The following is a 19,682-nucleotide window of genomic DNA, read 5'->3' on the forward strand; positions in this document are numbered from 1 at the left end:
CCCCAGCCTCTGAGTGATGGATTACAGGATGCACATGGAACCCTGTTTACATGTTTATGTCTTAATTCTGGAAGAGCATGTGATCTGACCCATCCAACATACACTCCCCAGTCCTGCCAGCTGCTGTGCCACTAGGTTGCAGGAATTTGCTTAAAACAAAGTAGATCTTCCCCAGGCCTCCCTCACTTACCCTCCAGACAGCTGCCTTCCAAGTCCTTAGGAAATGAAGACCTGCTAAGGGTGTAGCCACAGCCTGAGTCTGCCTGCCCTCCTGGCTGTGCATAGCGCCTATCACTCTGTTCCTACTAAGAGTGGCAAAGGAGAGGCTGTTGAGAGTGATCAGAAGGATCCCTAGAGAGTTAATTAACATCAGAATGCCCTGGGGCCCAGGGGAGGGTTGGCAGGAATGACACCCTTCCAAAATGTCACTCATTCATGGATACAGATCTTCTGTACCATCTAGGACCTAAGGGGTTACCATTCCTTCTGTAACTGTACTGCCTGGCATCTGCTCCACAGATTTTCAACCTGATGAAGTTTGATAGCTATACTCGATTTCTGAAATCCCAGCTGTACCAAGAATGCGTCCTGGCAGAGGTGGAGGGGCGTACCCTCCCGGACTCCCAGCAGGTCCCCAGCAGCCCAGCTTCTAAGCACAGCATCAGCTCTGACCACTCCAATGTATCCACACCAAAAAAGGTGCTGGGTTAGCCCTTGTGGGGGTGAGAGTAAGGCTGTGTGCACACATCCCTTCACCAGCAGGGGTGGGGCCTGTCAGACAGATACTCCTGATCCCTTTCCTGGCTCCTAAGCCCTGGCTACCTCAGTGGTGAAAGAGAGGACTGTGCCCTTGACCCACTGAAGACTCTACATTCTTCCTCAGAATCCTTACTCATAGAGTTCTGGGTCAGGCCCCTTCAGTGTCTTAACTGCTATTTCTATTTGGTGACAGTTAAGTGGAAAATCAAAATCAGGACGATCCCTGAATGAAGATGTTGGGGACGAGGATAGTGAGAAAAAACGCAAAGGGGCCTTTTTCTCTTGGTCAAGGAGCAGGAGCACGGGACGGTCCCAGAAGAAGAAGGACCATGGTGACCATGCCCATGGTATGTGGATGCGGACCATGCTGTTGTGGGCGGGAGCTGGACTGCCGTGGTGACATGAGAGGCCATGGTGGGCAGACAGAGATACATAGATTTATCTGGAGGGATGAGAAAATGTCACAGATCCTGGGAATGCAGCAGAGTTGGGGATGAGCCAGCCTATGAAGCAGGTCTGCTCTAAAAGATGCTAGAAACTCCTTGATGCAGAGTGTCTGGCTGACTGGGCTCCTTTTCTTCTTGCTATGAAAGTATCGAGTGCTTAAGTAGAAAACTTGGAAAACAGAATCAAGCAAAGAGGAACAAACACAAATGTGCTATCCCTGTGGCCAGGCACAGCTTGTCGCCTGTGCCAATGAATGTGCATCAGCCATTGTGTTGGTGGATGGGTACTGGGATAGGTGGGTGTGCCCCATGCAGGCCTCCCATACCTGGCAGACTTGCAGAGTCGTCTGTAGAGGGCTGCAGTAGCGCTCAGACACTGTCTGTCAGTCTGGTACAGGGTCTGTAGATGCCCAAGGAGCCGCTTGTTCAGAGTCGGTCCCTGGGTCCAGGAGCCTGGGTGTCAGCCTGATTTGGGATAAAACAGCCCCTTACATGGTATGGTAGGCCAGCCTAGATCATGGTTAGAACAAGTTAGTGACTTGGACTATTGGCTATGAATGGGATTTGTGAGGAAGAAGATGGGAAATGGGTCACCAGTAAAATGAGCCGCCAGCTTGTCACAGGGGCAGGCTTCTTCAGACGCAAAACAGCACTTTGAGATAGAAATCATGGCTCAAATGAAGACAAGTCCACCCAGGGATGTGAGCCTGGGCTGCACAGCACTGCCCCCTGCTCTAGTATCTGGCCATGCCTCAGGTCCTACAGGGCCCCACAGTGGTGACCTCCTGGTGACCCTGACCTTTGACCTCTGCTGTGAGGGAGGTATTTGACTACCAGTGGAGCAGGTAGTGTTTCTCTGTCCCTACTGTATTTTATTCTTTCCATCTGAGGAGTGAGATAGGGGTTCTATGAGTTAGGGCATGTGAAGCTGTGGCTTCTGATTGACCTCAGTCATTCCCTTCTTTCAAGATGTCCCTCATGCCAATGGAGGCCTCTGCCGTCGGGAGTCCCAAGGCTCTGTATCTTCTGCGGGGAGCCTAGACCTGGTGAGTGGCCACCTTCCGCCGTCATTGCAAGGGTCATAGGCTGACCTACCAACTGGTAGATGAAGCTTGGCTCATTAAACACGCAGCATTTGTTTCATAAACGGGGTGCCAGGATTGGACACTGGCCCTGGGTCCCAGCCCAGGATTCCTAGGGCAGCAAGAGAACTGTTTAGTAGATGGGGAAGGGTACTGTGTAAGGACTAAGATTAGCTTTGAGATTATTTCTTTAATGCCTTTGTTCTAATTTAGTTCAAACTTCTAACTCCCACTAAGAGTACACAGTATGCTTTGAAGTAGGGCTTTGTCTTCAGCTTGATGCTCAGACCTCCTGTTGACTCTAACTTTCCAGTGTTTGTGTCTGCCCTGTGGGCTCCTAGTAGCTGGCCTCCCACTGCTTAAGAGCTAGGTGTAGTCCTGCAGGTCTCTTCAGGGCACCCCGCTTGCCCTGCTCTTTGCTAATCTGCTGTGAGGGAAACTGGGTAGAACTCAAGACCTGCTACTCTGTCAACCATTGCCTGATAAGAATTTTAGGAAATGTTGTTGGTTGTCAGTACTGTGACATCTGAAACTATCCATCAACAATTAACATTAATGTAGATGGTTATTTCTTCTTTCTCCAAATACCCTGTCAAGGCCATCATGGGTCAGTTACCTATTGCCACCCAGTATCCCAGCTTAGTGTTGGAAAACATGAAGTGCCTGTACTTGTGTGTCACAGGGTGGTGGTCCTGTGTCTTGGGGGATGGAGGGGTGTCTCACCTGGGCCTCCAGTCCTCTGGTCTCACAGCTTATGGAGAACTATGGGTATATGGCACTGGGGCCAGCAGGATCATGTTTTTGTCTCCATCCAATGGCCAGCCCAGGTTCCTCCCCATGGTGACCAGGAGGCTAGGGTGAGAACTGGCTCTGCCACTTCTACAGCCACTTCATGGGAGGAGCCACAGTGATTCAAGAGGAGTCCTTGGGCCATTTCTGCATCTAGTCCCCATCTCCCACCCATTTTCTGACATAACAAGCAAAGGTTTTTCAGACAAAGGGGGAAGCAGTGCCGTTCTGAAATGGCTGTAAAGGCAGGCCTCACAGGTCTGTGCCCTCAGGCCAGGCATCTAATGCTGTAACCAGAGGGTCAGGACAGCCGGCAGGCCTATAGCAGCTCATCATCACAGCCTCAGGTTCCAGTGGTGAGGTGGGCCCCAGAACAATAGTGTGTTGGGTAATATCATCTGGCAGGACAGCAACCATGCTTCAGTTGTGAGCCATAGAGTTACCATAGTTGAGTGAGATCATTACTCTCCCTGGCCCTGCCTCCAAACCCTACCACACCCAGCTCTGGGGTCAGGGGATGCCCTGTGGTGGATTCTGAATTTCTGTGTGTGTGTGGAACTGCATGGGGACATGAGACTAGGCTGTCTGAATCTTCCTCAGGAGACTCCCTTACCTCCAGACTCCGACACTTGTCTTCTCCCTACCCTACAGTCAGAGGCCTGTAGGACCTCAGCACTCGAGAAAGACAAGGCTGCCAAACATTGCTGTGTCCACCTCCCAGACGGGACATCCTGTGTGGTTGCTGTCAAGTCTGGGTTTTCCATCAAAGAGATCCTGTCTGGATTGTGTGAACGGCATGGCATCAATGGGGCTGCTGTGGACCTCTTCCTGGTGGGCGGAGACAAGGTACTGTGCCAGGCAGGAGTGAGTGAGCCACCAGTGTCCTAGCTCTGTGTGTCCCCTTCCCCCTGCCTCCTTAGTGCTCCACTCCTGACCCCACCACTACCACCCGTGAAGCAGAGCAGCTGCAAGTGGAGGCTCCCAGGGGGTCGGTGGGTGCACAGCAGCACACTCAGTGTCTAGAGGGTGTCGGGCTAATTTTGCACTGCTCTTTTGTTCTTGCAGCTGTGTGCTGTTACATGTCAAGCCCACATGCTCCCACGTTAACTCTGGTGTCTTTGTTCCTCAGCCTCTGGTGCTGCATCAGGACAGCAGCATCCTGGCCACCAGGGACTTACGCTTGGAAAAACGTACTTTGTTTCGGTAAGAAAACAGCATACAGGTTTCTGGAGATTTCCAAAGCCTCTAGGATTTCTATTCCCTGCTAGTCTGTTTTTTACCCAATGAGCATGTGCTTGTCCCATGTCAGGCCACAAAAGAATGTCAGCGCCCCACCAGAGTCTTGGCAATGGGGCAGGCCCACACATGGGCTGCTCAGCCCTCATATCATATTGGGGAAAGAGGCAAGAGTCTCTACCCAGAGCATTCTAGGCAGAGGCCTGACTGCTCAGTCCTCTATCATGAAGGTTGAGGACCACAGACAGCCCTTGGCATAGTTGTATATCTCAGAAAGGTATCAAAGACTTCCTTCCACATGCAGGGGACTGCTCCTTCCAAGGTGGAGCTGCATCAGTGGGGTCCTGTTCTGTTGAGGAGACTCTAAAGACATAGTGAAACCAGAACTGGCTTTTTGTGAATATTTCCCCGCCCTACCTCCAGGCTGGATCTTGTTCCGATTAACCGGTCAGTGGGACTCAAGGCCAAGCCCACCAAACCAGTCACAGAAGTGTTGCGACCCGTGGTGGCCAAGTATGGCCTGGACCTGGGTAGTCTGCTGGTGAGGCTGGTAAGTGTCATTTGGAGTCTGAGCACTTCCACCTGGGTTATACCCCACCTTACCCTTTCATACCTCTGTACTATATCTCAGTTCATGTCACTGTCCTCCCTGCGTTAGGGACAGCACCTGCCTCTACCTCCTGGTTTCTCTGTCTTGTTTATTTGCACATTATTCATCATGGGAAAGGTTGATATTTGCTTCAGGTGAACCAAACCGAAGCAATCAACACCCTGAAACATCTCCATGATTTTCAGGGGTGAAAAGAAAACAGCACAGCTAGCACATGATGTGCAGTTTTCCAGGGCACAGGTACACTGTGGCTGTCACCTACACTGACAGACCGGCAGTTTCACGTGCACTTGCACACTGGACTTGGGGGTGAGGTTGTGGAAGCGGACAGCAAGCCTTCCCCACCTTCCTGTCTCCATGGACTAGTAGCTAGGATGGGGGGCCTTGAGGCAGTGTGGACTCATAGTGACTTGGGGAACAGCATCTCCCAGAGCTTTCTCAAGCTGTCTTGGTATTTTATTTGTTTTTTGAGACAAGTTTCTCTGGGTAGAAACAGGAACTGTAGGCTGCCCTAGAACTTGCTCTGTAGATCAGTCTGGCCTTGAACTCAGAGACTCATCTGCCTCTGCCTCTAGAGTACTGGAATTAAAGGCATGTGCCACCACCATCTGCCTTGTTTTGGTATTTTTGAGGCAGGGTTTCATGTAGCCCAGGCTACCCTTGAACTCCTTATCCTTTGCCTATGTCTTCCAAGTACTGGAATTACAGGCATACATCATTATACTGGGCTGTGGTTTCTAGTATTCTTAAAATTTTAATTTTCCCTGAAATTGTCCTCAGAATTGTTTAAAAGCTTTGAAGTAAACTAGAGGAACCTACTTAATTATTCACAGGGTCTAGCTTAGGGTGTAACTTGAAACCACTTCCCCATTATAGGCTCCAGTTAGGAGCTCAGAAATCTGCCTACAGAGACCAACCAAGCCTGGCATCTAGGGTGTATGCTCTCCTCCTTCAAGCTGGGGTAGTCACACAGGCAGGGCAGAGCAAGACTGCCTAAGAAAGTGGAAGAACGGTTGAGCACTCTAGAGCACCAAGCCACTCACATCCTAGAGCTAAGATTGCTGCCTGCTTTAGGGTTCCCCTCAGAGCATTGTAGGGATCAGCATGGTTTTAAGTTGGCCATCATGGAGACTGTGAGCAGTGTTCAAGCAGAAGCCAGATGAAGAAGTTAGTGAGCGTTGACACATGCGTACCGACCTTTTCTCTGGGGCTCAAGACTTCCCAGTTTGCCCTTGTTCTGCCTCCCCTTCGAGTGACCTTTGAAAGACCTGCTCCACCAGCTTCTAAGGGTTCCATATTCCCACAGGTCAGCCAGGGTGACCTGACCCCGGGGCCAGCTGGATTGAGTCTCCATTAAGCCTGGGTTAGTCTTACTGTCAGTGGCTGGATTAAAAGCAACTATTCCAGAAAGTTCCAATCTGGGTAAATGATTGAGTGCATCATCTCTGCCTCTAGAGCGGGGAGAAGGAGCCCCTGGATCTTGGTGCCCCTATATCAAGTCTGGATGGACAACGGGTCATCCTAGAGGAGAGGGATCCTTCTAGAGGGAAAGGTAAGGTTGCCTCCCCAGTGCTAGCACCGCAGCCTGCCACTCACTTGTCCAGTATTTGTCATATAACCACTCATGGGCATGGGGCTGGCAGCTTTGTGGGGCCTGGTGACCCTCACATGGCAGTCTACCCCTTATTTGCTCAGCCTAGCTTCCTACATGGGAAGGGGCAGCAGGGTTGGGGCAGGAGAAAGCTCTGGCTCCTCTCAGCTGTAGAAAGAGTGGCAGTGCCTGCCTGCCACTCCAGGATATTTATGTGGCAGAAAGTGCTAGAAGGTGCTCTTTTCTTTAGAGGCTTTTGTTAATACAAAGCAGGGACCAAAGGCCTGTTCTGGGTCTCCTGTTTAATCTAGTGCCCTGTTCTAAGAGTTGTCTCTCCAAATGAAACAGGAAGTGAAGACAATGGTGGGCATGGTCCTGTCCAGCAGACACTGGCTCAGCATTGGGCCACTCTGTTAATTCTCATATGTGGGGTTGAGTGGACCACACAACTCTTTCCCACCCAATACCTCAACATCCACAGTCATGACCTGGGTCAGTCCTAGCCAAAGCTTCACCTACCTCCATATGGAGGCCCCCGTACCTCCAAAGCCTCAGTGGCCCACACTGCTCAGGACACGAGCACAGGAAACCTATGAGAGAGGCACTTCCATCTTGTAGCCCATAGTACTTGACCAGGTGGGGAGAAAACTTTCTAGAAGCTGCTGAAGATGGGTGATCTGGATGGAGGTTCTTTATATAAAGTTACCCCAGGTAACTTTTCCCCCAGGGCTTGTGCCCAAATGACTCCTGAGGGCTTTATGTGAATGGAACCCCTGGGGCCTAGGATGGAGTGCACACGGGTATCCATCCTACTGCAACTTAGCAGATATGGGTCTGTGGCCTAGGCCACAGCTTCTCCAGTTTTCACCTCCTTATAGAAAAGCCTTTCCCTTTCTTGGTCATCTCCACTCTAGAAAATGCTGCACCTGGTACTGGGCAGGCTGAGCACTCTCTGTGCAGCCTGCTGGGTTCTTAGCAGCTTCCTCCAGGGCTGACAAGTAGGCTCCGTGTGCAAGTGAGCTCTCAGGGAGGCTGCAAAGTTACAGGGTGCTGTGGACTAGGATTCTAGTGAGCCAGGCAGTGGTCTTCAGGCTCAGTGCCACAGGAGCCAGCTACACCCTGACAGGGACAAAGGCAGGACTTAATGTCAGGTTCTACACATAGTATATGGCATGCATTTTTTTCAATATCAGCTTATCAATGTCCCAGAAAATGTCCAGACCTCCCTTAATACCCCTGCTACCCCTCTCCCAGCTGTGTCAGGTGGGCAGCAGGAAGCTTAGGCTCTGGCCTGTGTGTGCATGTTAGATAAGGGATGGAGAGAGAGGGCCTTTGCTCTCACAGAACATGCCAAATTGTGTTTATTGTTCAGAGGGCACTGTGAGCTTCTGGTCATAAGCTTGTCTCATGTGTTTAGTGTCCACAGATAAACAGAAAGGTGCTCCTGTCAAACAAAACTCCGCTGTGAACTCCAGCCCCAGAAACCACTCGGCTATGGTAATTCCCCTTAAGCCTGTCCCATGCTATCACTGCCCTACTCCCATGGTGTGCACCTCTCAGAGATCTTTGTGCCTGTTGTCGCCCATTTGGCTGACTAAGGCTGTGCTCAGGATTGTACACCTCCCCTGTGGGTATTTCTCCTCGTGTCCCTTTGGGATTCAGTCTCCACCTTGCTATGAGCTGCCAGCCTTTGGCTTTCTTTTGTCCTGGGTGGGTGGGTAAACCATAAATGTTATGTTAATCCATTATTGGGATTGATTTTTGAAGTGCATCTAGACTCACTGTTGCTGTCTGGGCCCCCAGGGCCTTCACCATACTGATAAGTGATATGTTACCGTGTGCTGACATGCAGTAGAACTTGACTTTCCTTCTGATGCAGGGAGAGGAGAGAACACTAGGCAAGTCTAACTCTATTAAAATAAGAGGAGAAAATGGAAAAAGTGCTAGGGATCCCCGGCTTTCAAAGAGAGAAGAATCTATTGCAAAGATTGGGAAAAAAAAATATCAGAAAATTAATTTGGACGAAGCAGAGGGTATGTGTACTTTTTAAAACTTCCATGTTTTCCAGTAAATGCACAGTATAGTCCTTAAACCTGCTCTGTCCTGTCATAGCCTGGTCCTTGTTGCACCATTGCTGTTGGCATAACGTCACCAAAACCCCCATTATGAGCTGAAAGCCACAGGGCCCACGGGACCCCAGCAGCCTTGGCTGTGCTTTCAGCCAGCTCCCTTCTCCCATACCCCAGACCCTGACATGAGCTGGGGCCCAGCTTGAATGGGGGCAGGAGCCAAGTGTGAGGGAGGAGGGCAAAGTCCTAGGCCTGAGAAGGCTGTGAATTTGCTGACCATGTTGAGCATGGAGGCTGGAGGAAGACCTGATCTGTCCTGATCCAGGATTTCTATAGGAAGTCCTTGGGACTTGGAGGCTGTAAGGGTGGGATGTGTCCCTTACTCTGGAACCTTTTCAGAGCAGAGCCATATAAGGTCTCCCTTGGGCTTTCTGATCACTAAGCAGATGGAAACAATAAATTGTGTAAAGTGTGTGCATTTCTGAGAACCATTAAGGTTGAAGATGTTGGACTCCTTCTGGATCACAGACAGCCATTAGAGTAGTTGAGAAATTTCAGATGCCTGAAGTGTGAATGGTAAATCTGAACCACGTTAAACAGAGCCTGGTGGCAAGAAAAGACTCTGGGGCAGGCATGAAGAAGCCAGGCAGGTGCCGAGCCCACAGTGCCCATTCTGGCTCAAGGGCTGGGGTGCTTCAGGTAGGTCAGGAAGGTGCTTCATACCTCCTTCCCCTCAGCCCCAAAGCACCACCTTCTGTGCAGAGGCAATGAACCTGGGGGCCATGTGGGTCTCACGCCCCTCTGTGCCACCGAGCTAAGACTTTGTCTCAGCTTTCCACAGCTGGCCATATGTTGGAGGGTCTAGAGTGCAGCTGGGCCCTAGCTCTGTCATCCCTGTTCAGCCATCACCTACACCTCAGATTCATCTGTGCTCCAGATACATAGAGCACATGTATGAACAAAATATATACCAGAGTTCTAGCAGCATCCTACTGAGTGCTAGCAAGCTTGCCACCTACTAAGTAGAGGGGTGTTGTCAGGCCCAGGCCTGACTGGCAGCCAGACATTGGCCTCAGCTCTGTGGGTAAAGTGGTACAGTTGACCTCATACTCTTGTTGGCTGCTGGTGGCAGCTCAAGGCAGCAGAAGTCCCTGACAAGAGCAAGTGGTCAGCGGAGGCACACATGCATCTGCGAGTCTCTCAAATATGGTCTTTGTGGGTTTTCTTCCAATAGAGTTTTTTGAGCTCATTTCCAAAGCTCAGAGCAACAGAGCCGACGACCAGCGTGGGTTGCTAAGGAAGGAAGACCTGGTGCTGCCTGAGTTTCTTCGCTTACCTGCTGGTTCCTCAGAACTTGCCCTGTCCAGCCCACCCCCAGGCAAGGGCTTTAGCAAGAGAGCTGTTACAGGCCATGGGCAGGAGGGAGCAGCTCAGATGGAGGAGAGCTACAGCGACAGCCCAGCTACCAGCCCAGCCTCAGCCCAGAGCCCTTGCTCAGCCTATAGTCTAGGCTCTGCCCACAGCCCTGGCTCCGCCCACAGCACCCCTGGGCCTCCTGGGACCACCCAACCTGGAGAGAAGCCTACAAAGCCCTCCTGCATCTCCACAGTGCAAGAGGGTACTACACAGGCCTGGAGGAGGCTATCACCAGAAATGGAGGCTGGGGGCATCCAGACTGTGGAGGATGAGCAGGTGGCTGACCTGACCCTGATGGGGGAGGGGGACATCAGCAGCCCCAACAGCACGCTGCTACCACCACCCCCCATACCCCAAGACACACCAGGACCTACAAGACCAGGTACCTCCAGGTTCTGACTCTACACCCTTGACCTGTCCTAATTACTGCCCATGGCCTGCTCCACTCCATGTTTAATAAAGGGAACACTGAGGCAGGCAGCCCCTGCTTCACTTCTGTGTATTGAAATGTCCCGAAGGATGGCCTCCTTCTCTTATATTTATGGGGCCTCCTTTGCCTTTTCTGAAAGGAAAGCAGGTGGCAGCCAAGGCTCACTCTCCCAGGTAGGGTCACTGAGACTCAGACAGATAGACCACGTGGAGCTGGTCCTGTGAAGGTGCCATGGATTCGAATGGTGACCCACGTGCAGTAACACCTCATGAAGGCTCAGGTCTCTGAGTAGGGGTCTTACCTTTAAAACCTGCTTGCTGCCACTTTAGCGTTTTAGCCTCAATATGGGGAAAAAATAGTATTTGTTTTGAACAAAATCAGCAAGGGTCCCATGCTGACAAGGATCAGGTTCTTGGTGTCAGCCTCTCTATCCAGCCAGGACTTACTGACTGCCTTCCACCGGCAAGCCTATGCGCTTGCACTCGGCAGTGTCACTGGCTGGCCTCATGTGTGTCCAGGCATTTCTCTTAGTGGAAGCATGAAGTCCAGTGTGTGTGGATGGGAACAGTGTGACCGAGTGGTAGAGATGCTACTCTAGTCCCCCAACACTCCTGATCCCACACTGGTGACAGGGCTCCCACTGTGCTCGATGTCCTCACAATGACAGTGATGAGCCTTTCAGTGCATGTTGCCTATTGTTCCTGTCTAACGCCTTGCTGTCATCTGCAGCAGGCATTGTGGGTGCCCATCTGGGTCCTGCTTCCTGGGCCTGGTCTTTACAGGTCTTATGCATGTTTCATGTACTCTCACATGCCATGGGCTGGACTCCACAGCCCCACCCAGTGGAGATACACCCGATGAGGAAGCACCAGGTGCCATGAAGTGGCCCTGTGTGCATGCTTGGGCACCTCTATCAGGCTACACCCTCCTTTCTGCTCCTTTGTAGCTGCCTGTTTACAGTTCTACCTGTGTTCTGACTCTGTTCTTCCAAGAGAAATAAACTCTAGAGCTCATCACTGGACTGGCTGAAAACTCCTTTCTTCTTCATCTGAGGGTGGGTTTTCTCTTTAGAATTGAAGTACAGACATTTTTCTTTCTACATCTTAACCATTTTGAAGAAATTAAGTAGATTTACCTTAAACAACCTTTTTAAAAATGATTATTTAAAATTTGTATGTATGTGTGCTTTGCCTACATATTTGTATATGTTCTGCATATGTGTCTGGTGCTCCCAGAGCCCAGAGGAGGGTGTCAGATCCCCTGGAACTGGAGTTAGAAATGGATGGGAGCTGCCATATGGGTACTGGAACCAAACCCAAGTCCTCTGAAAGAGCTGCAGCTTACCTACTGGGCCATCTCTCCAGCCCCAGATATCTTGGCTTTCAAGAGACCATTCACTTTTCAAGTCCACTCACATCCCTGCCACACACAGCTTTGTGGCAAGAACACCAAGAGAACAGGTTTATAAGTGGGACTAGACTTGGCCCTACCAACTCTGCCTTCTGGCAGGATCTTCCTCCCCTCAAGCCTCCCCTTGCCTGGGCACTTCTACCACAGAAGAAGTGAGTAGAGCAGAGGTCCTGGGGTTGGTTCCTCCAGCCCCGTTCTCCTCTCAGGGAGGGCATGGAGCCTCCTTCTCTCTCACTGGCTGTCTGCTCAGATGTTGGTGTCATATCTGGAGTGTCAGTCACTGCTGTGGAGGCCCAGGCTATGTAGTTTTACCCACTGAGCACATGGACAGTAGCACCCAGTATGGTGCCTGGCCATGTGGCCTTTGCTGGTATGTCCTGGATGTGTTAATGGGGGAGCAGGGGCGGTACTAGACTTCAAGAAAGTGAGTCTCTGGTGCCCAAGGAAGCAGGGATATAAGGTCTGTGAGCTTTGTCCTGGAAGAGATGACAGTAGGAGAGGGACTAGGCATGGGGGAAGAGGGACTTTGGTTGTAGCACATTGGTAGTAGCTCTCACCAGCCCATCCCTAGCCTCACTAGAGGGCTATAGGTGCTAATAACCTTTCCCGTTTTCTAGGGGCAGTAGTCCCAGCATGGCTCCACTGTTCAGCTTGCCTTCCAAATACCCCAGTTTGTATTTCTGTACCAGCAATCTCAGGGCTTTCTTTGTGTGGGAAAGTGCCTCGTTGAATCATGCTGCCTATGGGAACATTCTCATGTACCGATGTTAGGGTCCTTTCTGGATCTCTAAGCAGGGATGGGGGCCAGCTGACTGCCACTTAGAACTGTCAGGATTTGAAGGTCCCACATCCTTCCAGCTACTCTAATTCTATGAGAGAGTTTTTAGGGATATGTTGGCCACCTCAACCCCAGGATCCAGTGGGAAAGGCATCAAAATGTAGCTACTGACATTCTAGACACTTTGATGGGTTTGTATGTTTGTGTGTGTATAAGTGTCTCTATGCAGTTATCTCATGTATACTTGTGTCTTGATAAAGGAAATTCCAAAATATCCAAGTTCCTTCATGATAGGGAAAAGCAGATGAGTGTCTCCAGCCTGGGAGAACTTCCCTCTCGGCCCCCTTATCGGAATGCTCTTTTTTCTTTTGCAAAGGCATTACAAGGGGTGCAGGGAGCTGGGGCCAAGCAGGAAGTTCCTGCAAACAAATCTGGAAATTGCCACCCACAGCTGTAAGTTGTTTTGACAGTCACTCCTGTCCACTGGGACACTGTCCACTGTTCTAGTATTGTCTATTTGCTGGCCCGCTGCCTTGGGGGCTTGAAGAGGGCCTCTGGCTGGGGTGGCATGGTGGGTCAGCAGCCTGGGTCCTGTGCTGTACATCTGTCTCTTCACATCCTGAGAGGCTGTGGAGTTCTGCCCTGAAGACACTTTGTTTCAAAGAGGAAAGAAGCTTTGCAGAAGTGAGCATGTGGTGATGGGGTCTGAGGTGCAAACCACAGAGCAGTCTCCTGCTTTGACTATGGCAAGAGCCCCACCCCCAACTTGTCACTCTTGGAGTACACATAGCCAGCAGTAGTGTAGAGCCTTGGAAGGCTGGCCTGGTTCTTCCCAGGGACTGGGGTCTTCAGCTGCCCTTCTCTTCACCATAGCTAGAGTCGGTACCACTGTCCCACCTGCTCTCGTACAGTCCCTACCTCTGCCTTGCCTCATCCTCACCCCTGTTCACTTGACAGCACAGCCAGTGAAAGCCAGGCTCGAGATCTTGGCTAAGGACAGATCAGTAAACCAATCCAGCCCTGGAAGGCCTGGTTCCTGAAGGGGGCTCCCAAGAAATACCAGCTTCAGGGCTACCAAAGGGCTGAGCCATGATCCCTTATGGAAGAGGCCTCCACACAGCCATCCAGGGTCTTGTCGTGTCATGGTGGCTGTCTAGAGGCTGCCAGCTCAGTTCCCCTCTGCAGTTCTTCACCTTCCTGTCTACTCATCCAGAGGTGGCTGAGGCTTGGGACAGAGTCTTGTGACAGTTCATCACCCTGGAGGTAAAGATATCGTGACTGCTGCCCTGTGGTCTGAGCCAGTCTGTCAGGCTTATCTGCCCGCCCCAGCCTGCTGCTTGCTTCCCCAGCCCTGTGTGATGTCACACTTCCTGAGCTTGGAGTGAGGGTGCACAGCCTTGCTGGACTCAAGTTCTATCCAGACTGTCCGCAGGAGGCATTTCTTCCTTGGCAAGTTCCATCCAATTCTGTCTCCAAGGTCCCCAGAGCACCTCTCATGTCCTCAAGGAACTTGTACTCTGGAAGCCCAGCCCTCATGAGGCATAGACACACCCAGAACACATCACCACTGGGCCTGACACTCTCAAGTTTGCTAAGTTACCAAGGAAGGCATCTACCAGGGGTCACTCCATAGCACATCTGGTTCCTGGCTTTGTCCAGTGGTTAGTATCAAGTCAGGTTCCTGTTGCTGTCCCAAGACTCTGAACCTACTGAAGTACTCCAGACTCTAGGCCTGGGTTACAGTGGCCTCACCTTCCAGCTGTGCTCACTTCTGCCCCTTTATCCTGATCTGCTCCACCCCCATCCCATCCAGCACTGGCCTTCCCTAACCTTGCTGATTTCTTGGATGTCACTATCCAACATGCTAGCCTTGCTAGGCGCCATCCTCTGGACTCCCCCACTTCCTGCCCACTACTGTACCTTGTACCGGTGTCCACCCCAGCCACTGGTGAGCATGACCCCAAAGCCCAGAATGTGTTTGTAGAGAAAGGCACTATAATGTAGCCCAGCTAGACCCTGAGCTGGGGTAATGACCAGAGGTCATGAGCCAAAAGCAAAGCTAAGTAATTATCTCCCCATGAGGAGCCAGGGTGATTCCTAGTCTCTGGGGCTCTGGCAAAGAGCATGGGACTGAGTGGCCCAATAGGACAGGTTAGCCAAGGGCCAGTGTGAAGAAGTGACCCCTGTGGCAGGTCCCTATGGGAAGAAACCTAGGGAATGGCCAGGATGGGGCCCTGGCCCCTGGTCCTCTTTGCTGTCTCCTTCCAGGTTTTCCTGTATTCATGGTTCACCTGTGCCTGGGTCTTGTGTCTCCTTTCTAGGAGCATCTGAGACTTTAGCAGGAGGCATTAGGACTAGATGGTGCACACAGTCCCGAGAGTATAGGGGCATAGCTCAGTATCCCTGCCCTGTGGAGATAGAGGGGGGGAAGAGGGAAAGGCAACTAGGGCTGGACCCTGAGTGAGCTTACCTTAGGGGCTGAGCCCTCAACCTTACTTAGCTGTGTGCCATGGACTCTTAAGGATGGGCTTGGAGGTGGGTGTACCCAGAGCAGGCAGCAGCAGCTGGGGCCAAGAATGTCCACCAGTAAACGAAGAGGCTTAGGAATGACAGATGCTGCCAGTGCTGACTGGAAAGCTTCAGGCTCCAGAGAGGAGCCTAGGTGATTCCTAGTCTCTGGGGCTCTGGCAAAGATCCTGTCGTGGAACTGAGTGGCCCAATAGGACAGGTTAGCCAAGGGCCAGTGTGAAGAAGTGGCCCAGAGGGCAGGAATGAGATGCTGACATGGCCTCACCTGGGGGTGCCTGAGAGTAATCAGAGCCTGAGGGAACTGTCGCCCAGAGGTGTGGTGTGGGCTTTGCTGACCCAGACTGGCCCTGCCCAGTGGCTCCTGAAAACCAGTGGGGTCATGCATTGCTCCTAGCCTAGGGAGTTCTGTGGAGCCTTGGAGGGTAGGCTGGTCCTGAGTGGTTGCTGTCTGAGTCACTGGCTGAGACTTGCCACATTCTCAGAGCAAGTCTAGGCTGGGCAGGCAGGAAGTATAAGGGTGCCCCTCCTTGTGAGGTGCATTTCCTTGATCCCCAGAAAAATCTCTCCTATCCCTTTCTGGGCACACAGAGTTGCTGGAGGTTGGAGTCTCTTCCTGAGTGTGCATCCAGGGCTGGAGGAGACTGCAGGTCTCCTGTACCTATGTAGGGTCACTGGTTCTTTGAGGACCTGATGGCATTCTACATAAATGCCCCAGTGGCTTCCAGTGTTGGGGACTGATCTCTGTCTCCTAACACATAACGTTTGGCGCCATGGAGGTCTGATGACAAGCAGGATAGGTCGTGGTAAGACTGGACCCAGCAGGCCCTAGCCAGATGTTTGTTGACTGACCATAGAGCAGACTGGGAGAGAGTTCCAGTCTTAGCCACACTGGGCACCTTATTACTGATAACATCTGAGGTTTATGAGCCTCTTCCTGTGCCCCGGGACTTGTCAAATGATGAGCCAGGCACTCTCAGCAGAGACATTGTACCTCTGTGTTCAAGCCTGAACTCGCTACATGAGGTGAAAGCCACTTCTGGAAGCTTGGGCCAAGGGTAATGTGGGATACAAGGCGTCTTGGGGCCCACAGAGAAGCTGGGCCATCACAGACCCCTAATCCTTGTATCTGTTAGAGGACTTGGCACTGCAAAGGGAACAAAATCTTCACCTTTAGTGGCAAGTCCTCTCTGTTGTAGTTGGAAAAGTGAGTCCAGGATAGTTGGTAGAGTAAAGTCCCATGTTCTGGGTTTTTGAAATGGAATGTTGGAAAGAGACTGTCACTCTAGTCTGTCCACTGTGGGCTTTGGCAGGAGAGGCCCTGCTCTGCCTATGAGCTCCCAGAAGTGGAAGGGGGTGGGGAGTCATCTCTGCAGAACATGGATCTCAGTCTGTAGAAGGAAAGTGGGGTGCTCAAGGGCTCCCCCAGAGTCTTAACCCTAGTGACACTGCCCCTGGCTAGGTACTCAGGATAGTGCCACACAAGAAACTGAGACTTGTCCCAAATGGAGCAACTCACTGACTGACTATTACTGGGCTGTAAGGATACCCACACACACACACCCGAAGTGAGCGAATAGGTCTCTTGCAAGGCACACCCATCCAGGCAGTCCTGGAGTAAAGATTTCTAAACCCACGTTGAGATTTAGAAACTTGCAAGGCAGTTTTGGGCATCTGGAGCAATGGTGGAGATGTTCGGACCAGAGAGATAGTGAAGAGAGCACAGAAGGGCCCCAGCAAGGGAGAGATGGTGACGGAGGAACACAGGTGGCTATGGAGTCAGGGGCACACAGCGAGGAGTTTGTGTGGCTGAAGATGGCCCTAACACTGGGGAAAGAAAGGAGAGGGGCTGGGGAGCTGGACTGAGAGGCCTGTTCTGGGAGGATCCTAGGCTCCCCGAGGCTTGAAGGGTGCAGACAGCACCCAGGAGAAATAGGGTGGATATTGCTTGGAGGTGAAGGTGGATGACCAGGAGAAGGTGGCTGGGAATCGGAGCAGATGACCTGGCTCTTTGCTTTTGCCTTTGCTTGGAGCAAGGAAGAGCCTGAGAGGGGAGTCTCAGTGGGAAGTTCTTAGACAGCTCCCGGTCCTGCTGTCTGGGAGGCCTACTGTACCCAAGGGTGCATCTGCCCCTCTGGGTTATCCGGAGCCCTCCTGGCCTCCCTGCTTACAGTCCTAGCCTGGAGTCCAGTGTCCTCACTGGAAGCCTGCCAGAGAGGAGTCCAGCTATCGTTCAGAAAGATGAGAAGGGCTAGCCACACAGGACTGGGGGGGATCCCCGACACAGAGGGAACAGATGGACCAGTAGTGGCCATGTGGTAGGTGGGCAGAGAAGGCTGCAAGGCCCAACATTTGGTGAGATGAACCCCTATTGTGTGAGACCCCTGAGCAGTCTGACAGGTGAAGGTACAGGTGCAGGGGAGTCAGTCCTGACTACAGTGTCTGAGGGCTGCCCGGGGCTCTCCCATCCTCAGAGCCCTGGGTCCCTTACTCATCACATCACAAAGGCCTGAGATTCATGAGCCTCCCAGCTGAGACTGGCATTGCCTGCTGTCAGGGCCACTCACCATGAGGTGGGCAGTTAGAGGAGAATTGTCTGTGGAGGCTCCTGCTAGGCATGATGACTGGCCTGAAGGTGTGGGCAGTTGAGTGCCCTCTGACATCCCAGCCCTCCTATCCAGGTCCATGGCCTATGGCTGGAGATCACCTGGATTTGGTGTCTGTGCAGGGATGCTGGGGTGGGTTTCGGAAACCCAGGGCTGAGCCAAGCAGGTGACAGCTTCTCTTCTCCCCATGACAGGGGACAGGGCTCCAGGCAGCGGAGGCCTCCCAGTCAACAGGATCATCGACGTGGACCTCGTTTCGGGTGTGTCTCCTGGGTGGGGAGGCAGCATTCTGGGGGTGCATCTGGGTCCCAGGAGGGTGAAAGCCAATGGACCCTTTTTACCAGATGGTCCTGGCCTGAGCACCATCCCAGGTGAGCCCACTAAGCCCAAGGCTAGCACACACCATGCCACCTTTGTTTGAAGCTATCCTGACCCTGCAATTCCTACTGCTCCATGTACTGTCTTCCATGTTCACATGGATGTTTGAGGAGCTCAGGACTCTGAGACAGCAGGGGCCTATTTTCAGCAATGAGTCCTCAGGGGCCTGGGAAGAGCCAAGAGCCACTTCGGCCACAATACCCTCAGGAGCCAAACTAGGAATTGAGGGGACAATCTCATCACAGGGACTGGATTTCGACACCTCCACAGCAGCCCTCCTTGGTATTCAGACTTTGCCCAATAAAATGCTTCTGAAGACCTGCCATGTACTGCATTGTGCTGAGTGCTGGTGTCGCATGCTATTCCCCCTTGGAGCCCTGACCCCTGCAGATGGCCCTAGGAAGAAAGACTTCCAGGGAGGAAATGGTACCTGGACACGAGGTTAAGGGATGGATGCAAGAAGATAGGTTGGTGCTTGGGAGCCAAAGGTCAGAATAGCCTCCCATCCTCAGATGTATGGACTCCGTGACCATCTCTGGGATACTGTGGCCAGCCACACCCCCCATATTGTCCATTCACATTGTCCCTTGCAGATGACCTGGGGTTCTTGGACATCTGTGCTCTTCTGTCTCGTCTGAGGTTGGCCATTGGTGAGGGCAGGGCTTGGGTGAGATTTGTGGTGGGGTCACTGTGGTCTCATTCCTGCCCACTGTACCCACTGTGCACAGTGGGGCCTTCCTGCCACTGGCCCTGCCCTACTCCCTAGTCTCATTCAGGTGACCCAGGAGCTTTCTAGAGAGGAGGCATCTGAACTAAAACCTGACTGTAGATAAGGTCTGTGGGCAGGTAAGAGCCAGTGGGTCTGAGGCTTAGACCGGAGTGAATCTGGCTATAGAGTGGGAATCCTGATATGGCAGGACATCAGTGAGAAGCAGGAGGAGAGGGGCCACAGGATGGTGCTGGGCTGAGCCTATAAGACACATTGTCACAAGCCCAGGATGCCTCAGCAGAGGCCCCAGCACTGACAGCCAATTGCCAAGCTGCTAATCTTACATCTCTCTCTGGAACTGGAGTTGGACTGACTGGAAGGTTTCTCAAAGAGCATCCTCTCTGAGGCACTTCACCATGCATATCCCAGCAGCAGCATTTCCCAACACCTGCCATGTCCTAGCACTCACAGCATCTGCCTAGCACCCACTGTACTCCAGCACCACTGTTTCCTCAGGACCACCATGCTCAGACGCCACAGTATCCCAACACTTCTGCCCAGGACCACCATGCTTCTAGCACCTACTTTGGCAAGCTTGGGTGCTGCTTGGCATCTGCTCAGGAGTTGGAGGGGAGATCCCAAGACTGCTAGAGCGATGGGTGCAAGGTGGCCACTCCAGTTTGCCTAGGGCCCCCAGTGCCTGGCTGGAGCCATGGGGATGCTCTCTCTGTATAGTCTGGCTAAGTCAAGGCATGCAGGCTATGCCCACAGGTAACCAGGCTGGGAAAGCTTACTGCAGGGAGATAGCCTGGCTGTCTGGTAAGGATACAATTCTGGGGGTCCCGGG

General features: G+C 52.2%; 1 protein-coding gene across 5 annotated transcripts in view; it reads left to right on the plus strand.

The window, feature by feature from the left end:
* Rgs12 (regulator of G protein signaling 12) overlaps window positions 1-18,455 on the plus strand; it is a 96,318-nt gene extending 77,863 nt beyond the window's left edge. For all 5 annotated transcript variants that reach the window (XM_031341317.1, XM_031341314.1, XM_031341315.1 and 2 more), the window contains 11 exons: window positions 520-699; window positions 953-1,106; window positions 2,175-2,251; window positions 3,728-3,922; window positions 4,206-4,279; window positions 4,736-4,862; window positions 6,378-6,474; window positions 7,931-8,010; window positions 8,393-8,546; window positions 9,817-10,380; window positions 17,943-18,455. In XM_031341317.1, coding sequence (XP_031197177.1) covers window positions 520-699; window positions 953-1,106; window positions 2,175-2,251; window positions 3,728-3,922; window positions 4,206-4,279; window positions 4,736-4,862; window positions 6,378-6,474; window positions 7,931-8,010; window positions 8,393-8,546; window positions 9,817-10,380; window positions 17,943-18,169 — 1,929 coding nt within the window. In that variant the 3' untranslated portion in view covers window positions 18,170-18,455. The remainder of the gene's footprint in view (window positions 1-519; window positions 700-952; window positions 1,107-2,174; window positions 2,252-3,727; window positions 3,923-4,205; window positions 4,280-4,735; window positions 4,863-6,377; window positions 6,475-7,930; window positions 8,011-8,392; window positions 8,547-9,816; window positions 10,381-17,942) is intronic.
* The last annotated feature ends 1,227 nt before the right edge of the window (window positions 18,456-19,682 follow it).

The sequence above is a fragment of the Mastomys coucha genome, unplaced genomic scaffold (assembly GCF_008632895.1).
Source record: "Mastomys coucha isolate ucsf_1 unplaced genomic scaffold, UCSF_Mcou_1 pScaffold22, whole genome shotgun sequence".
In the NCBI taxonomy this organism is placed as follows: domain Eukaryota; kingdom Metazoa; phylum Chordata; class Mammalia; order Rodentia; family Muridae; genus Mastomys; species Mastomys coucha.